This window comes from Melospiza georgiana, chromosome 4 (assembly GCF_028018845.1).
Source record: "Melospiza georgiana isolate bMelGeo1 chromosome 4, bMelGeo1.pri, whole genome shotgun sequence".
NCBI classification, from domain to species: Eukaryota; Metazoa; Chordata; class Aves; order Passeriformes; family Passerellidae; genus Melospiza; species Melospiza georgiana.
In genome coordinates, this window is record NC_080433.1 from 17,474,760 (window position 1) to 17,495,647 (window position 20,888).

General features: G+C 40.8%; 1 protein-coding gene across 2 annotated transcripts in view; it reads left to right on the forward strand.

The window, feature by feature from the left end:
* Window positions 1–1,170: 1,170 nt before the first annotated feature.
* FGD4 (FYVE, RhoGEF and PH domain containing 4) overlaps window positions 1,171–20,888 on the forward strand; it is a 57,205-nt gene continuing 37,487 nt past the window's right edge. The window contains exons 1-2 of one of the 2 annotated variants that reach the window (XM_058022495.1): window positions 1,171–1,295; window positions 15,123–15,287. In XM_058022495.1, coding sequence (XP_057878478.1) covers window positions 1,280–1,295; window positions 15,123–15,287 — 181 coding nt within the window. In that variant the 5' untranslated portion in view covers window positions 1,171–1,279. Of the gene's footprint in view, window positions 1,296–13,906; window positions 13,991–15,122; window positions 15,288–20,888 lie in introns of those variants that run through there. The other variant, XM_058022496.1, reaches the window with a different exon arrangement.

Here is a 20,888-nt window from a genome sequence, read left to right on the forward strand (position 1 = left end):
TCCATATGCGTGGAGCTTGCATCTGCTCATCTCGAGACGAATAAGGCACCAAAAATGTTGAAATGACAGGAGGACAGTTGTTTTTTTGCTGGTTTTGGCAATATCCCTCTGCCGTACAACATCTGTAATAGAAAGGAAACAATTAGCTGCGCAGAGGGCTGTCCCCTCAGTGACAAACACATTCTCAGGGTTTGTTTTGCAAGTGTGTTCCCTGTAACCCTTGGTGCTCACCCCTCCGAGCAGCTCTGCAGTGCTGTGAGCGTGGGGATGGTGAGAGGCTGGAGATGGAAGGGGCTGCAGGGAGCTGTGGCTTGGGCCAGTGCAGAGGTTGAAAATGATCTCAGCTGCTGCTGTATTCTGATTCATATTATCAGAATTGGCAGGGCTGGATTTAAATCCCACGGTTTTTCTCCTGCTGAGATGAATGTGTGCCAGCTGGGGATCACATGGTGTGGGAGCACTGAACAATAAAAGAAAGTTACTCGGGGTAACTTCCCTTTCCAGTTAATCCTTTTGCTTTTTGAAACTTTGTATTTCTTCAGTTAATAATTCACTCTAATATCTTTGTATTGCGCCCTGGAGCACGATACGTAGTTTATGTCATTTTAAAAATAGATTTTAAATTATTCTAATCAATTTCAAGCAATGCAAAATAAACTAATGTTTTCATAACAATTCTTTAATGTCGACTCTTTTGGTAAGTACTCTGGTATCCTTTGTCCTGTATACTTAATTCTTGACATAAATTTAAAGAGAGATTAGTAAATGCAGAGGATTTGACATGAGCACCATGCATTAAAAAGGGAGAACAAAGCGCCAAACAGAAAAATGTACTAGCTTGTCCTTTAACCTTGATGCTGTTTTAATTTCAAACAGCAACACAATGAAGAGTAACAAAACTTTCATAGTGGCTGAGGTATTAGACAAAACAACTTACAGCAGTCCCTCCTCCTCCTCCTGCTTTCTCCAGCAGTTTGTAGTTACATAAGCAGATTTCTTTGTTTTTCCCCTTTCCTCGTGAACAGACTTCACTCTTTTCTCTGAGCAGAGTGCTTTGCTTACGCCTCTCCCCTCAGCCCAGGCTGGCCCTCCGAGAGGAGGAGCATCGTGTGGCTGAGCCCCAGCATGTGAACTGTGAGCACAAACCGAGCATCTGGGGAGAACTCCTTCCTGGCGACTTGTAGGGCTTGTCAATGGCATCAGTGTGAGCCTCTGGTGGGGTCATTGCCATTGCAAAAGCAGCTCCTCGTGCAGTGGTACTGGATTACGTTTGCAAACAATGTCTTCTGAACCAGGTAAGGCTGACTGGGATGCTTCTGGCAAGCTTTAGTCTCTTCAAGGCTTGGGGTGTGTTTGTGTGCAGAGACACCAAGAGTTAACCTTTATACTCTGAGGCAAATAAACCGGTGAACATCAGCTGCCTTGTGATGCAATACAGCTGGAATGCTCTGGTGGATTTTTGCTCCTATTTGCAGTAAATGAGCTTGAAGTCTCCTGAACGGACTGCCTGATACATCTGCCACACCAATAACCCCGCTGCTTTGGGCTTGTTTTGCTGCTGCTTTCACCAGCTCAGGACTTTCTTAAAAGCCAGTCCATTTTTTGATGTTTGTAAGTGGTTTCAGTTCCTGGTTCATTTGCCAGATTCACTGAGCTGTGTTCATAGCTGTAAGGTTTCTAGAGGACATATCTATAAGAAAGCATTACCTCTGAGATTTTGTTTTAGGAAGTAGGTGTACACTTATGACTTATAGCCAGCTTTGCACCTATAATGTTGCAATAATCCATTTAACTAATGCTTATGCTACACTTAATGTACAGAATTTGCTTCCAGAATTTTAAAAGAAACTCACATTTTATTGCACCATCCAGTGAAAGGTTTGGATTTTTTCCATTGTATGCTTGTAAATGAGTTTTAAAGAATACTATTAAAAATACTGCTTTACTTCTGAGTGCATTTTTCAGTTCTGAGAAAAATTCAGCTTGGGGTAAGTTCAGTCAAAAGGCATACCCAAGCCTAACACTTAATGTAAAACAGCAAATATTCTGAATTAGGTTTTTCACAGAGAGAGGGGTGATGCTGATCTGTGGAAGGTTTGGGTTTAGCATGCCAGTCTCCCTCTCTGGAAAGCCCTCTGAGGCTTAAGAGAGGGAAGGAAGTTGCCAGCAGAGTGAGTTTGAGATTTGCTAGAGAAGCTCAGAGTAGATGTATGCAGATAGCTCTACCCATTTCTCCTGGTTTCAGTACTTGTGAGCATCTGCTTTTTTAGGGGGGTACAAAGAACACTTGTTTTAAAAAATTGGCTCCTTATCTGTTTTATGAGCAAGTTTGAAACTGCCCTTTCCCCTCTAGCATTTAATAATCAACTAAAAGGATGGGAATCACAGCTTTCCTCCCACTCCTTAAATACCATTTTGCTGTATCCAGAGAAGAATTTACATGTGGATGTAGGAAACTTTCTGATCTTTCCCTGATCTGTCTCTTAAGAGCTGTTCTCTAATGTGTATCCTTTTCCTTTAAATGTGACAGGAACCCTTAGGGATCTTTCAGGAAGGATAATGTGGTGTTATAACCACTATTTCCTCTTTCCCTTTGGCTTGCTTTCAGTGTGCAAAGGCCTAGGCCTACAGAATTCTTACATGTAAGAGTGGCAGTCTGAAGGTCAAATAGAGTGGTGAAGCTGTGACATTTGGGGGTTTTTTGCGATTAACTATGTGATGCACAAATAAATTTTTACAAGCTTTAAGGTGACATAAATTATGCTATCAGGTGTAGAAGAACTGTGGATATAGACAGTGCACAGAGAAAGGGTGACAGCAAATAATTCCAGTCTGTGTGGGTTTTAAATCAAGTGGACAGATATCCCTGGATCCCCCTAAGCAGTGTCAGAGAAGCAGTGAGTCTCTTGCTGAAGCATTGGCTGCCTCCAGTCTGAAACACAAAGAAATCCTTCCTGTGCTGAATGCTGGGACTGGGTGAGAGGGCAAAAGGAGGGATAGTACCTGCAGGAAATATAAATTCACATATCAGTCCATTCATTGCTATCACCGTGGGCAGTTTGGGCAGTTGAGTGTCTGCAGGTACCTGAGCAAAGCAGTTTTTCCAAGCATTAAAGGCCACAACAAATATGGAGAATGTACCTTTCATGGAGTGTTGATGTTTTTGAAGACTCAAACTTTTTAGATTTCTGTTCTTTTAGTGATAGCATTCACTATAAGGGAAAAAACTGATTTCAAGCAATGGCTTTTCAAAGGGTCACTGATACCATGACTCAGAAGTCAACAGGGACTCCAGTGTTTTCATTAGTGCCACCATTATGCTTTTCTTTGTGCCTGCAGCACTGAGTCTTATCTTAGCCTTTTCGTGATATGTGGTGTATAAACAGAAAATGTCTGTTGGTTTACACCAATGCTTGTAAACCCAGAGTATTTGTTGAGTCTACTAAAAATTCATAATATTTATGCAATTGTCCTCTATCTCTCTCCTTCTGTTCTGGGTTTATAGTTGTTATAAAACAAAGAAGTAAGTTTCTTCAGTGTTAAGAATTTGGAACTTTAATGCTTGTGTACTTCTAACAGTTTTTGACAGGCAATTCTCAACCTTGAGAAGGACAGGTGGTCAGGAAAAACAGTCTTTCCTTTACATTGCCATAAGATATGTAATACATTATCATTACTCTTGCTTGCCTGTGAAAAACCCCTGCAGTCATGACCCGCCACTATAAAAAAGGAAACAAAAAGAAAGGGAGGCAACAGCTGGTTTACGTCATGTGAGGTGGAGAGGGATTGGAGTATTGCCAAACCTTGTATTAGAAAAGAAATTAAATGCTTAACCTTAAACAAATGTTACTTTTACGAGTAATTTCGTAGAGTTTATTTGCTCTCTGTTTTGGAAAACTTTATTCCCCATCATGCAAGCCATCCACTTTTTTTAGTGACTATTGCAGTGCTCTTTCTACTGATGCCAAGCGTTGAGGCTCTACGGAGAGCGCTAAATATTACATAGGAGTCAGCAACATTCTGTTGGGCTGCAGTTCTGTGAGCAGCTCAGTGATCCAGTGGGCAGCTGCTGCCAGGAGGCTGCCAGGTCCCTTCCTGGGGCTCTTGGGCTCACCCAGAGCCAGCTCAGCTCGTTCCCACTGTACAAAACTCCGGTGTAAAAGCCGCGTCCGCTCGCCCGGGAGCTGTGCGCGCTTACCCTGACCTGGAGAGAAACCCAGCCAGCCCTGGGGTGGGTAAGAAGGGAGCAGTGGGAGTTCCAGGGATGTGGAGGGATGGAAAAGGTGGAACTTCTCATCGTGGTGGGGGCTGCTCACTCTGGGCTAGCTGCAGTTTGGGTGGGAACAGCCTTTTTTTGGTCTGTCCTGGCGCCCTCAAACATTTGCGTTTTGAATGGTTGCGCATCCTCAAGGTGTTTTGGACAAAACTTCAGCCATTTCAAAATTATTTCTCTTCTTGGAGTCTAGTTGGCCTTAATGTATTTTTTACATTACATTACTTTTTTTTTTTTGTTTTAAATAGCATTTTTCTATCCATTTGCACACTCAAAGATAAATATTCATAGGAATATTAAGCTTTTTGGAACAGTATGATAGATATTCAAGTTTGCATATAAACAAGATGTTTGAATTATCAACTTTTTATAAGTTTTAAGAAATTACATTCAAAATTCATCATACTGTTGCTGTTTTTCTAATATTTTTTAACATTTGAGATTTTAAATGTAGGTCTAGGAAAGAGAGGAGAGTGAACTAAGCAATAGAATACTTCTCAATTTTAATCTCTCAGCTGTTCAGAGCATGAAGTGTAAAGCTGTTTCAATCTGTATAATGTTCAAGGGGCAAATGCATTCACGTGCAGGTCTGTTCACCTGGAGTGAATTCTGTACAAAGAGTGGTCATTTCTGGCAATTAAGGGCTAAGGGATTTTTTTTCCCATTTGGATTCCAGGCAACTTGTATTTGGCTTCCTTACATAAGGATGATCATGAGCCAGTGGGTTACTGTGAAATGGTGATTAGTTTCTTGTTCCTTATGGAAAGGAGGTGATGTAAAATCTGGCATAATTGTGCTAGGCTTTAAAGAGACTGGACAAGGAAGGTCATTCCTGAATGATCGCACAGGAAGGATCTAAATGCACTTAAACGAGGCTTTTTGTAGCTATTCTTCACTTTTTTTCCCTCAACCAGGTCAAAAGCAGGAAGCTCTTGAATTCTTGTGAAGTGTCCAGCTTGGGGTTCTTTATATTTCTGGTTTGGTGCAGCGAGCATTGCCTGGGAGCTGCTTGTTTGGGAGCTGCTGGTTGTTAATGACTTGGCAGGGAGGCTGGGGCTCCTGGGCAGCCGGGCTTGGGGAGGAAGGCAGCGGCCATGGGGCGGCCGTGGTGCTGCACTGCTGGGGCCCGGGGCTTCTCTGCATCCCCACCTCCCTCTTCATCATAAAGTTCACGGGTTTGCATTCACTTGTAACCTTTCATGTAACAGGAAGCAGTGCCTGGTAGCCTGTTGTAGTGCTATTGTGCACTCAATACCCTGCTGCCTCTTCTATAATTAGAGCATAGTTCAAACCATCCGTTTTTAGATAATGCTTGTTTTTATTACTTTTTTCCCCTCTCTGTCCCTACTGTTTTCTCTAATCACACTGAGATATGATTCAATAAAATCAGTATTACCTAGTGGCTGCTTGCTTCTGGAAAGAGAATCTTGTATTCCTTTCCCTATCAATAAATTTGCATCTTTGCCCAAGCTCCAGTGCATCTAAGGTGAACGAAAGCGTGGAACTGGCTGCTTTACTTTTTGGGCAGGGTCACATTTCTGATGGCTCAACTTTCCCAGACCACATCCTGAGGCTAGATGGGCGCCAGCCCTGGTGCACACGGAGGGGTGGGAGGGGAGTGGGTGGAATGACTTGTGTCTGTGACAGCTGGCTGCTGGGCGAGCCCTGGGCTGGCAGAGGCTGGCAGGACACACGGACTGCTCAGCAGCTGGATCAGGCAAACAGTTTCCATCTATCGGTGATAATTTTATTGACTTGTGTTGAGTAATTGACTTCTTTCTGCATCTTTGGCTGTTCTGCATTTTGGATGTACTATATTATGTATTTATTTCTTTAAATTACTTCAATGTGCCTGTGTTTTACAACTTCTGCCCAGATCTTCTGCAATAATACATCAGTTACAGTTTCAATCTTCTGTAATTAGATACTTTATTTTTTTCCCCTTTGGGTCTGTGGGGGCTTTTTGCTTTGGCTTGTTTAGCATCCTGTTTCTAAAAATGTTTTCTTTTAGTCCTTTTATCTACAGAAATAGTTGATTTCATGTCTCAAAGCATATGGATAGTTTCCAAAATAGCTCTGAGTTGAGATGAAATAACTTCTCAGATAACTGGGCAGAGAACAAGATTGAAGTGTCAGTGACTTGTTAGAGAAGTTCAGAAGCAATGAATACCGTGCAAAATTATGAAATTTGTAGTTAACTCAAATTTCTCTAAGCACACTGATATTTTATAATGGGTTATGAATTATAAAAGGGGAGATCTTTCTGTCACTGTCTGAGTAATCCCTGCACTTGCCTGCTAAATATATGCTAATGAATCCTCTTGAATTATTCCAGTGATTTGAATGAGATAGTCAGATGCATTTTCCCTTCAGCTGACCCCCAGTATTGCAGGTGCCTTCCTTAATATGAAGTTAAATTGGGCTACCCAGCATGGTGTCATACTGTTTATCTGATATATAATAAAAGAAAGAAGAAAATAAATCATCCTAAAACTTGACAAATAAAGTGAAAAAAACCCAGGCTCACTGTAACAACCCTTGCCCAGACAAGGTTCTGATTCTTCTGTGATCAGAAAATCTGTTTTTACAAATGGGATGTCTTGTTTAGTAAATAGGAGCTTGGGGCACTTAGTGAGTGATGATTGCCCTCTGTGCAGAATATGCTGGTGACAAAAACTTAGTGAAAATTTTCATTGTTGCATAAAATAATAGTTGAGGAGACATTGGTCAGCTCATGCAGCTCTGTGGAGAAAACTAAAATGAAAAAATAATTCTGGGAAAACGTGGAGGAGCGTATCCTGTCAATCTTTTCTTATGGTAGGGTTCATAATCAAAGTGACTATTAATGCAGAAGGAACTCCAGAAAGCCACACAAAACTTGCTCAAGCCCTTCCTCATCAAACATGAAGGAAGCTGTAAAGAGAGCATGGGATAGGGAAGGGAGCAAGTGCCCCCCAGACACAGAACTCACCCCATTAATGTGCTCCCATTACCACAGTGGGGGAAGAGGTTGGCAGATGTAGTCAGGACGCTGCTGTGACTTTGTGAAATGCAGTCATATGAGAAGCAGCTCTTGAGCTGAAAGTTGCCATCAGGAGTTATGGCACTGGCAAAAGGCAGTGCTGCCAAGGAGGGAGGAATTGCCTGCATTTTCCTGGTGCAGAAATGAGACAGTAAATAGCAGGGCAGCTGACTTGGGCGACGGGGTCAACTTGCCCTGCCTGCCCTGGAGTGATGGAGCTGATGCTTCTCATTGTACTCATTTTCTGTCTTGTTTTGTGGCTTTGGATCCTGTGGTTCTTAGCTACATGAAGTTCATGGTACATGGCTGTAGGGTCAGGAGCTGTATTCACTTGCAAGTCTTGTAGTCGTAATAAAAGCAAAGAAAAAATATTGTCCAAATCTGCTGAAAGATTTTGACATTATTTCATGAAGCACAAACCATTAAAAGTCTCTAAAAGTAAAAGAATACTATTGCTTATTTTCTCTCTAGACTTTGTGCTTGGTAATACTTGTTCAGAGGCTAAAGTGAAAACAAGGCTTTGGGGGAACATATTGTAATACAGGAACTAAGTATGTGGAAGAGGAGTAATTTATTCCTCTGAACAGAACTCCTTGCACTCGGAGCTCTCCCTTCAGTCATGTGTTTCTGGAGATGTGGTTTGAACATTTATTTTCTCTGTGTACTTAAGAAACCCCCATTATTCATTAAATAGCTGATGAAGTATTCCACCATCAGCAAAACCATCGTCTCAGTGAGTACAAGTGTAGGTGACTTAAAAAAACCTCAGTGAAGAAATGGTGTTGTTTGGCAGAGGACCTGTCATAAGCTTCTATTTTCAAACTACAATCATTTGAAGTTCTGTACAGTGCTTTTTGTTTTAATGGAACAGCATCAGCAGTGCATGTTATATTATTTTGCTAATCTGAAATTGAAACAAATGTTGAAAGATAATCCCATTAATTGTTGACTCATTTTAATAAGACTCCCAGCAGATGAGCAGGTTGGCCTACAAGGAAATGATTATCAGAGCCAAAAGAACAAAGATTGCAGCCAGACAGGACAACAGAGTGAAGCACACTCAGTCTGCCTCCTGTAGCCAGCATTGGCAGGACATTTGTAGTGACTGTGAATTCACCATTCACTTCCTTGCTTTGTGTGATTCACTGTATGCTGAGACTGAGATCAGGGGATTACTGATAAATCTGATTTAGTTAATATTTTGGTACTTCATCTTAAAGCTTGAGCTTTATAATCTTGAATTTGTTACTTTAAATATTTATTCTACTTAAAAGTGGTGGCATCCATAGCAACTCCCATCTTTTTGGTAGAAATTACTGAAAGTTCTATTTCAGTCTAGAAATGAAAGTTACCATGGGAAAGATGCATGATTTCTTCCAACCAAAACAACTGTAATGCTTGGCAAAACATGGGAAAAGCAGCATGGAATGAACAAGTCTCCTAAATACCTGCAAATCAAACCAATCATCTTAGACCAAGCAGATATGGGAAAATTTGATGTTGGGTTCTGTCACTGATGCTCTGCATAACCCTCCTCAGTTTATTAGAAATGAAACTATTTCAGAAGTTGTTTCTTCTTTTAAAATAATTTGGGTGTTGTCCGCAGTTAAACTTGCTGAAGTTTCTTTCACTTTTCCTTCTGTGTTGCTGCTCTGTGTATTTGTTGCCAGTGGTTCACACACTGTTGTGCATACCACAGTCTGGAAACCTTTGCTCTCTGTTACTAAGTAAGGTACCATATCTACCAAGAAGTTAAATATTTTCTGGTTCTTGGCAAGTATCATATAGCAAGTATTTGGTCTGACAGTTTGAAATTCAGTAAGGTTTCCTGTTTAAACTTCACTATCACATGTTATGAGGGCATTCACAGGGGTCATTAAACTAAAAGAGCAGCAGTATTTATATACTTTTTGCAATCTACAATTTATATGTATCATATTCACTTGAAGATTTATTTACTCCATCCAGAAAATGCTATGAAAGGCAGGTAATATTGGTTTGGTAGTTCTATTAATGTTTGTATGCAGTGAGAAATAATAGTTTTATATGGTTTGAATCTTTTTTACTCCCAGAAAAAGGTCTACCTTCTTCTGTTGAACTTAGAATATTTTTGCCTGTGTCTGGGGAATAGCTCTGCAAGAAAAAACTCTACGTTTTTGCATTTTGTCAGCATAGGTATCTGAACTAATCCTTTAAAAGAACCTGATCTGCCCCCTATCCTTTGCCAAGATTCCATTTTTCAAAGATAATTCTAAACCGTCTGTTATTTGCTATTTATTTTTCTGGCCAGCACCTTCTTGCAGGAAGAAAACTAATTTATTTGGTGAGACAGCCCTCCTGACTTCAGCAAAAGCTATTTTTTTCTCTATTTGCAGTGTTTGGTTGTCAGCTATTTACAATATTTCAGTGATGGCTCACCACAGTAAAGGCTGGCCTGATGTTTAACCTTTTATAGCTCATCTGCACAGAATATCAGTGTGGAGTTTCTGCACTATTCTGTAGCTGAAAACATTCACAATTCTACCACCACTGCAGTGGGAGAGGTGAGGATGTATCAAAGCACAGCTGTGTCATTAACTTGGAATGATAACTTTTGATAGGAATTGGAGGAAGGAAGATTTTTTTTTTTTTTCATGAGAGAAATGTTGACTTCCAGACTTCCTACCCTCCTCCTTCACACTCCTAATTCTCAGATAATTTGAGCTTAGTCCAGTTATTATTGACATTGGGTATGCTTCAGCAGTATAAGCCTCTCAGGAGCGTGTCAGCTCCCCTCTCAGAAAGGACAAATCTGTGAAGGGGAAGTAGCAGGTTACTCGAGGCTTAGGTTTGAGGGCAGGTTTGGACACCACTGTGTGCAGAATCTGTGACCTCATGCGCTGGACGTCTGGCTCGGCCTCAGCATGTGTTGCTGTGAGTGAGAAGCTGCTTGGTGCCTCCTTGTTGGTGACCAGGGAGCTGCTGCTCGCTCTTGCTGTGCCCTTGCCAGCTCCTGTAGTGTTTGGTGAGTAGGTGGGTGGCTTGGAGTAGTCTGTGCTAGTGTCAGTGTCGCTCAGCACTCCTCTGAGCTGCTCAGGAGAATGTCTGGTTTGGTTGCTGTGCCTGAGCCAGTGCCTTGGCAGGGTCTATTTGCTGAACATCCATTTCTGTCCAAGGCTGGCTTGGGTGAGGCTTTGCATTAATGTTACATCAGTGAAAAGATCCAGCAGTAGAACAGCCACAGCCACTGGGGTAGGTGCTCTTGGGACTTAACACATGGGGCATGCATAACTATATCATTTAAGAGAAGTAATTTTCATCCTTTAATTTTCCCTCTTGTCATAAGAGATTAATACTTCCCCCGTTGATTTTGTTTTTACATCCAGAACCACTGCATTTCTTTCGTTCAGAATGGATGAACAAGAGTGGGATCACAGTGGCAATAAAAATTAGACAGTGCTGCAGCAGAAGAGAAGCACTATGTGCTTGGAAGTGGGAATGAAAATAAATGCAACAGAAGAGTTAATGGTGTTGAGATTGGCTTATGGAACTGCTGATGGAGGACCCATCAAATGCTAAGTCATTAGTGTAACCTTCCTGAATATAAATAGGCCATTTTTTAATCTTACTGGCACTTCAAGCTGGCTGGCTGTTTGTCTAAATGTTCATGGATCCAAGTTATTTCTAATTAAAATGCCCTGAAAAAAAAATATAATGCGTTGCCTAGCTTGGAACATACTTGCAGATGCAAGCATGTTTGCAAGCATTCTAGCTTCTCATTTCCTTGCAGATGATAAGCAAAGTAATTAAGTGCTTATCAAATTGGCACTGTTTATTTCTCTTTTCTATTAGCTATTATTACCTCTTTCTTCCTTACACTTCTTAAATCTTTCCCCACCTTTCTCTCCTCTTCAGTGTATTTAATTATTCCTGATTAAAAGAGGGAGGGTTTAATCATGTACCAGTCAACACAGCAAGTGGCTGGTAGTATTTGGTTGTGCATGGCATTTCTGACTTGAGGTAAAATTTCTCAGTTTTTATAATTCATGGGAGTAGCAGAAGTGCATAAGTGTTTCTTTAATCAGGTCAGAATTAATCATGGTGGAGTTCTACTTCAGCCCAGTGCAGGTTTTTTGCAGCATGTCTGCATTTTTGCATATCTAATGGGATTTTATGTTGTATTTACAGGGCAACAACTGTATTTTAAAAAGGCAAATTGTGTCACTGCTTACTTAAGCCTCAAAAATTGAGCAGCCCTACTGAAATGCATGCTCCTCATTGTGGACAAGTATTTGGGCTGAATATTGCATGTTTTGGGCTTTTGTTATGACAAAATGTATTGTTATATTACAATACACTTGAATACAATACGCTAGATACAGGAATTTTCACTATGAGTTTGTGTTTCTGCCACAATTTTATTGTCTGCATCACCTGGAAGGTGCTATTGTTCATCACTGTTCATATACTCTTCATCATCATTGCCTAGAAACTAGGGCTCAGATTTCCATGAGTGTTAAAGGATGTGCTTTGCCCAGAGAATATTCAGTTTTGTATAGAAATATGCTGTGGCTAGATTTTTTTACCTTTTACCATTCCAGCTTTTACACAATTAACAAAATCACTGGTTTGAAATATGTGTTGAGTGTCTGTAGCCTGTCCATCTTGAGCGAGCATGAGAGGAAGGAGGATTTGTTTAATGGCTCGTACAACAATCACAAGTTTGAAGTCGCTCTCTTTCCCCACAGCCCCATGTGCTGGGTTGTTGGTGTGAAGACAGAGCACATCTTGAATGAGAACACTTCTTGTAGCTTTTGTTTCCTGTAAGCAGCTGCAAAAATCCCATTCTAGAGAAGCACTCTTTTCTCTTGCTTGTGGTACCGTTCTGTCTTACAGTGGATGAGCTTTACCAAATGGCTTTTGCACACTGAATGCAGATAATATTTGCCAATCTAGTGGGGACTATGTGATGCTGACAACAAAATTGGTTCTTAAGGCCACCTACTATTTTTGCATTAAAGGTTTTTTGTCAGCTGTTGCTGTTTTTGCTGGACTTTGTATTAAGGTTGTGTGTGTGCATGTGTAAACCAAGCAGAATGAAAGTCTGAACAGCTGCTGAGGAACTGGGCTTGTGCTGAAATGATCTTATCAGGCTGGTCTAAGGAAGGGCTGCTGCTGCTGGGAGGAGCTGTCCTGACCCTTTCCAGCCATATTCCCAGCTGTTCCCTGTGCAAGCAGCAGTGCTGGGGCTGCTGAGTGAGGCCAAACCCACCCAAAATGCACTCCAGCTGCCACCTGCCCCATTTCTGCTGCTCATCTCACAGTGCAGTGCAACAAGGGCTGCTGCTGGCCCAGGGGAAGGAGTAGCCAGAAGCAGAAGCTGGAGCAGAAGGTGACAGGGAGCGGGGACCGTGGCTGACCACAGAGCAGCTCTATTCTCAGCAGCAGCTCTATTTACTGGGCGTTATGTGATTGTGAGTGATAACCTTCAACAGGTGTGAATGCCTTGATAAAGATGTGCGTGCAAAGCAAGTTCCCATTCTGGCCACAGCAGAACCTAATTTTCTTAGGAAATCCTTATAATAAATAAGATAGTATTTTGATGGAGATTTTTAGCCTTGGCCTGAGCAGTTGACACAGCAACGGCCCTTACTGAGCTGCACTCTGGGAGCTCTGGAGTCTGAAGCATCTTGGCTGACAAATCTGCAAACCAATTAGTTTTCAGTAAAGTTTAAGCCTTCATACTTTGACCCTCACTGCAAACTTATAACTGATCTGAATATGGATTTATAAATTGTGTGCAATTGCCTACCCAATTTGTACAACCTACTGATCCCACAGGAGTTACTCTTAAATTTGTTTCTGAATTTAGAATTGCCCATTTAGAGTGCAAGCTGCTTCATTTGTAGCGGTATTTGTATGGGATTCTGTAGGAGAGGGAAATCCAGCCTGTCAGCTCTTAGGTGGAGACAAGGAAAACTTGCTGGTCCAACTCCCTGTACCATCAGCTTGGTCTTTCTAAGAGCTCTCAGAACTCCCACCCCCAGGAGAGAGACATATGGCACTTGAAGTACCTTATTGGGCTTTCAGGAATGCTGTGGGACAGTGCTGTCACTGCTGTAGTACAACACAACCTTTTGGGGATGGGGATGACACCAAAGGAAACAGAGTAAAGGAGTCTCTGCCTGAGATTGCAGGCGTCTGAGACCTTGCTGCTGTGGAGTGGGGGCCCTGTTAGATTATCCTCATCACTCTGGAACAGCCACTTTTATGTTCTGGAGAGATCCCTTGCCACTGGGATGAACTAGAAGAGGGGAAGATGCTGTGCTGCTGCTGCGGGTGTTGTGCATGCATTGTCACCTGGGGCTTTGGTAGCAGGGATTGTTATCTCACCAAGGACCTCTGCAGGAATCTCTGTTGGAAGAGGCAGCCTCTGGGTGCAAGGCTACCTCAGTGTCCAACAGGAAAAACAGGCTTCCAGGAAATAAAGAATAAATACTTGAAAGTATTGCTGGAATCCAGAAAATGCTGAAGATCATTAAGCAGCATAGAGCAGTAGGTGTAGCATCCCTTTCCATTGCTGTTCTAATTGTACAGGCTTGGCTGTAGCTGGGTGGGCTTTGCAGTGGGAGAAGAAGTTGGATGGGACCAGAGGGTCCAAACTCTGCAGAGGAGTTGTTGTTCAGAAGATATAGGAAGTTCACCTTATGAAATGGGTGAGTGGGTTTTGGATTTGCTTTTTACGGAAACATGCAAAAAACCCCCAGCAAAGGCAAGAAAATAAAAAGGGTGGTAAAAAACAACAGGAAATAGAGATGCAGAAGCTCTACCCTAATATTTTTTTTAAAAGAAAATAATTATGACAACACCACAATAACTGAGTAATGGGCTTTCCTCCTTTTCCTTGCTCCTCCCACAAAAATGTTCTGGAGTATTTTGGATTCAGAGGTAAATGAATCTTGACCTAAGTGACATCTCAAAGTCCTTCATACTATCCTTTCAGGTTTTTGATTGTGTTCAGAGAACCAATTGCTTTTAAGCCGGAAAACTAGAATGCATGGTTTTGGCTTCCATAATTCACATTACTTACTGTAATAAGTGCTTTTATTACAGTTTCCATTGTTTGAATATGTTTTACTTTATATTTTCTTCCACATTTTTTTATCAATAACAGCATATTGAGCCCATGAATGAGAATAAATTCCATTCTGCTAAGAAAGAATTTCTCTCTGGCTTTGTGTTGTGCTTTTTTTTTTTTTTTTTTTTTTTTTTTTTTTTTTTTTGGGGGGGGGGGGTTTGTTTTTGTTTTTTTGGGTTTTTTCTAACTGCTTATAATAGGGTCCTTTCCTACCAAAATAGACACAATTAGTTTAGCTGACTTTTGGATCCTTTCACCAAGTAATTAAATAAGTGTTCTGAATATACAGCATTTTGTACACATTTTGAATACAGAAATAGAATAGATGAACAAAAATGCTGGTTCTGTTGAACCAGCTGATCCAGTTCTGTTGAACAAGCAACAATTCAAATGGGAAAAATATCTGTTGGATATTGTCATGTTCCTATGGAAGAGCTCAGGCTAATCATGGTGGAAGTATATTCTTCACATCCAACCCTTCAAGGCTTAAACGACACAACAAATTTCAGTGAAAGGCAAAGAGGGTTTTTAGGATGAGACACTTTAAATATTTTAATATTCTCTGTAGGGAGTTGTTAGCACTCTAATAAATGTTCTTGTAGTCTATTCTAGCCTATACTCAATCCTATTTCTTACTTTCGTGTGTATTTATACTTTTATTTAATTATACTTATTTTCTATATAAATCCTTGTGTGTATTTATTTTCCAGGCAGCAGCATCTGTCCAAAGCCCTTGATACTGTCCAGGGCTTGTGCAGCAGGTGCCACAGCCAGGCTTGTGGAGCAGAATGTACGCTACGACGCGGCTCAGGGAATAAATGGAAGTGTGCCACTCAGACAGTCCCCACGCTCAGCTGCAAGTCCAAAGCCACAAGGTAAGTGTTCCCAAATGTTTTTGTTAGGGAAGTTGTTGTCTCAGACTTCTGAGAGCAGAGCACCTTGAGAGAATTGTATTTGAAAGAGATAAAACCATGGGGCATAAGCTTGCTGCTTAAATGCAAATGTTCTGTAAATGCCTTGTGATTCTGTAGTTTCTGGCTTATTTTTCAAAAGTATTGCTGTTTTTGAGCAGGGTGGTTTGTACACTATTTTTAAACTGGAGTGTTTGACAGTCTGGCTTCAAGGCAGGGGTGGTGGGAAGATATTCAGGGTCTTTGGAGTTCTAGCAGAGATTGAGAGGAGCCTTCCTGCAGGAGTAAGTGGAAAGATGGGAACTTCATGTTCGTGTATCAAAAGCTGACAGTAATGTACACAGACTAGAATTAGATCTCCTTTCTCTCTTTTTCTGTCCATAAATATCTTTACTTTTAAAGGCAAAATAGTATATAGTAAATAGTAAAATAATATATAGTAAATAGTATATACTCTCTCTATATATATAATATAGTAGTGTATATATAGTATAATAGTATATATATACCCCTGTGTGTGTATATATATGTATACATACTTTATATATACACACTTTATATGCACATATATATAATCATACATATATAAAATCACTATTCATATTGACTCAAACCATCTTTTTATGTGGTCTTCTCAGTAATATATTGTTGATTCTGCTGTGGCTGGTCACAGCTAAGAGTCACTATGTTCCAGAAATCTTGATTTCAAATCAAATCTGGACTGATATCTTTTAGAGGTGACATGCAATAGGAACTTTGATTATTTAAGTTAAAAAAAAGTGAGTTTTGAAGGCATAAATCACAGTGCTGGTCAGTGCATTGGATTCTGAGACACAGTGCTGATAAGACCAAAATGAGAATTACTTACGGAAAACCAGATGTGGAGAGCTGACCCTGGCTGAATGCCAGGTACTCACCAAAGCTGTTCTATCACTCCCCTCTTCAAATAGACAGGGGAGAGAAAATATAACAAAAGGCTCCTGAGCTGAGGTAAGGACAGGGGGAAGATCACAAGCTGATTACTGATTAAGCAACATAACAAATTACAAGGTGCCCCCCATGGGAGACAGTTCTCCATGAGCTTCTCCAGCCTGTGTCCTTCTGTGTGCTACAGTTCTCCATGAGCTGCTCCAGCATGAGTGCAGGGTGCAGCCCTTCAGGCACAGCCTGCTCCCGCATGGGTTCCCCACAGGGTCACAAACCCAGCCAGAAATCCTGCTCCAGAGTGGGTTTCTCTCTCTCTCTGGGTATGCAGGTCCCTGCCTGGAGCCTGCGCCAGTGTGGGCTTCCCATGGGGTCACAGCTTCTCCTCGGGCATCCACATGCTCCACCATGGGTCTCCTCCATGGGCTGCAGGTGGATCTCTGCAACCCCATGGACCTCCATGGGCTGCAGGTGGATCTCTGCAACCCCATGGACCTCCATGGCTGCAGGTGGATCTCTGCAACCCCATGGACCTCCATGGGCTGCAGGAACACAGCTGCCTCACCATGGGCTGGACCTTGGGCTGTGGGGGAATCCCAGCTCCAGCACCTGGAGCACCTCCTGTCCCCCTTCTGCACTGACTTTGGTGTCTGCAAAGTTGTTCCTCCCACATATTGTCACTCCTCTCTTCTCAGCACAGTCATATCTGTACAATAACCTTTTTCCCCTCTCAAATGTGTTATCACAGAGGTGTTACTCCCTTCTCTGATGGCTCAGCCTTGACCAGGGGTGGGTCCATCCCAGAGCTGGCTGGTATTGGCTCTATTGGACATGGAGGAAGCTTCTGGCAGCTCCTCACAGAAGCCACTCCTGTAGTCCCCCCAGCTACCAAAACCTGGTCACACAAACCCAGTAGCGGAGCACATCTAAATCAAGTACAGAAGCTAGAATGACACAGAGTCATCATGTGGTGGAGTCAAAAATATCTGTATCACTCAATGGGAAAATGCACCTTGAAGAATTTTGCATCAGTCCTGAGTTTGTCTTAGAGTTAAGGGCAGGAGGAAATTCTTAGAGGTGTCAAGAAAGTTTTGTTTCCTTCAGGAGAATGAGAGCAAAATAAAGCTGGTTTTCTGTGTGTTATTTGTTTTTACAGAACATTTGCCAGTATTGTTAACTAAACTAAGACTTTTTGCCAGTCATATGTAAACATTACTTATTGAGGAGCCTTTCTGCACCATTTCCTAGGTCTCTGGAATTAATTCTCTACAGCAAAGGGAACATGTGTTCTTCCCAAAAAAATATTTTAGAAGTAATTAATGGATAAATAGAAATGTGCTATCAATAAAAAGATTTAAAGCCTTTCAAAAACAGAGCCAACATACTTATTATAAAATTTTAGCTATTAGATAAATTAGGAGTTTTATATTATTGGACCTCATTCATTCAAGTTACACAGCTGTTGTTGATCTTTCCTAGCCATGTTTCCTTTTGTTTGTCAATACTGTGTGCTCCAAAATGTGCCACAGCCAGGAATAGTGTGGTAGTCTAAGAAATGCAGCTGTGTAGACAGAATTCAATAATACTGTTGTAAATAGTATTTTGTGTCTCCTTTGTTCATGGCTCAATCTCCATTTAATAATATTAACTATGTGCATCAGATGGAAGTTTTATACTATATCTTTTTGTTTGGCTTTTTATTGAATTGAAGCAAAAGAAACCAGAATTAGTGAGAGAGGCATTTGGGAGACTAAATGTTCTAAGCAAACTAGGCTGCTCTGGTTTATTGGTTTAAAAGTGGCCACTATTTTTTTAAAGAGCTTTCATGCAGAGGTACAAAAATGTTTTTTGTTTTTAGCAGCAGGAAACATTTTTCCATATGCTTATTCTAGTCATGCAAATACTAAGTGGCCTTTAATAGTGAAAGGAAACAAGATGACAGACCTGAACTGTAATGCCAATGTATTTGGTTGTGGAGGAACTAACTGCAAAATGACCTTCATCTAACCTACCAAAGTAATTAAAATGAGAGATATAAACATGGCTTTGAGGTTGTGTTGCAAGTGTGGTACAACCATTTTCAGTAAAATTTGCTTTATTAAGGGAAATAGAGTTTTAACATTGAGGAAAAATGTTCAAAATCTTGTACTTCAAGTGAACCCTGTACTTTCGTCTCTACTTGGTCTCTGAGAAGCAGTTTAAGTATTTGGAAACAGTTCACTCAGGGTATCTAGGTCAAGTGAATAAATTTCTGCACGCAATCCAATATAAAATTCTTTATTTTCATTTTAATTTTTCCCCCTGGCATTTCAAGGAGTAAAAACCTGTTTGATACACTGTCAGTAATAGCAGAATTTTTGTTCTCCAATAATTCCTTCCATCAATTTTTGTTCCCCAGTAATTCCTTCCATCAACAAGTCAGCAGTTCGTGTGTCAGATTTCTGTCTGAAGCAGAGTTTGATTCAGGAAAATCTTTGGAACAAATTTGGAGTAAAGCCTGAAACGGGCTGAAAAGATGATGAGGGAGTTGAGCAAAGGAGGCAGGGCTGCAGAGCAAAGCAGTCAGAGTCTGTGTGTCTGTCCCAGCTGTGAGATGTGCTGCTTTGCCTTTGCACCAGTGCAGTGCATTCCCTGATAAAGTGGACTAATCCACACTGGAGGCAGTCAGTGGAAATAGCAAAATATGCTACCACATGTGAATCCACAAGAGAGGAACTAAGTTGTTAAATAATTTGAAATTTGCCCTTACCTATAAATATTTGGGTAGTCCTCTGAACCTTGCAATAGCAGAGTTCATGTAGAGTGACATGTAAAAATTACCTTTTCCCCCCCTAGTTTCTTCTATTCCTTGCTCTTTGATCCTCTTGCATCTGTTCTTTTATGATGTCAAGTTGCTAAATACTGGGCACTGAAACTGCTGTCTGTACAAGGCAGTTTTTTTGTAGGATGCAAAATATGTGGAAATGCCAACACTTCTTCAAAGCAGTGAAGTGCCTTGTCAGTTCAAGACTGTGCATCAGTTGCTCATTTAAATTTTTCTAATGAGAGCCTAGGAGTACTTATGAGTCTCCTGCTGAGGATGAAGAGGCATTTTTGTTTGGGTTGGAGGTGAATTTCCACTCCAAATGTTGGCCTGGTTTGTGCTACTGTGAAATGATTAGGATGCAACAGATTCAACACTTAAAGTTTGGCATTCAATTTTAGCTGAATATCTGCCGTGTAGCATGAATCCTGCCTTCCTTTCTCAGTTATTATATAGTCTGTGGTTAAAAGTTGACAGTGGCCTGGGCTTAAAAAAGCTGAGAGACCTCTTAAAGGACTGAAATATAGACTGTACTTCCCTGGCAAATGAAACTAAATTGAATGGAAGTGAGTGGAACTAAAACTGATGGCTGTTCCCAGGTAAGCTTCTCCAGTCTTGGTGGTCCTTTAAGAAACCTGCTACAAAGTCTCTTTTTAACTAAAACTAAAAAAATCCCCAAATTATCTCAGTGAAGATGACAAATGAGAGAACAAAAGACATCTGATTATTATTGGTCTTCTCTCTTGATATACTATTGAAAGATTCTTCTTGTGGCGTGAACCAAAAATGTGGAAACGCACATCTCAAAGAGAAGATGATTTTTTTTCTCTCTTTCTGCTGTGTTTATGTTACTGGTTATTTCATGTTGTTCTTAAGAGTATAAATCTTTGGCATTTATTCAGCAGTGCTCATTTGATATTCCTGGTGATGATGGATGACTCAGCCAGGAGAGCTGTAGTTGCTTACCACAGGAACTTTTAACTTCATTTCCATTGAGTCAAGGCATAGCGGCATTTTTAACCATTGAACACATTATACTTTATAAGACAAGAGATAAATGACCTTTGTTGATATGCTTTGGAGTCTGCAAAGGTGGTTGTATCTTTTGGGCCATTTATAAAGCATTACCTGACATTTCCTTATGTATATATGCAAAGTTGAATGCACAGGCAGGCACTGCAGCATAAATCTTGATTTTGGTAGCAGTGTACAGTATCTGCTACCTCAGTATATGGAAGGGTTTTCTTTGGGCAGAATAAGCAGTTCATATCTCCTAATGAGCTCAAAATTCTGCAGTACAGAGGCAAAAGTATTTATAGACTCAAACAGAGCTCTGTATTATGCAGGTTACTACAATAGGGCAGTCTTTTCGCTTTTTTTCCACTTAAGATCCTTGCTCTGTGCACACTGAAAAATAATCTGATTAAAATAAAACACTACAGAAGTACATTGAGGAAAGAATTAATAGAATTTGCTTTCCATAATCCCTGTTAACAAGGCTGACCTTACAGGAAGGTTTGAGGGTTGTGGATTGCCTTTTTTTTTTTTTTTTCTACACTACTGATTCTTTTCTTTCCATTGATCTTGTGACTATTCTTTCTCCATGGCAGTATTTCTGAACCCTACACTAGCTACAGCAGCAGCTGGTAGGGGAAATGCAGTCTGCTAGGTGCTGATAGGGAGTAAGGAATAAAATATTTTACCTAAGTGAATTGACTGCTTGGTTTGTGGTTGTCTTCTGAAGACATTAAAGTGATTTTCAGTATATGGGGATTGTCCAGTTTGACAAGAGGTTCCCGATTGCTTGCCATATGTGCTTAGCTGTGGTTTTTCAGCTG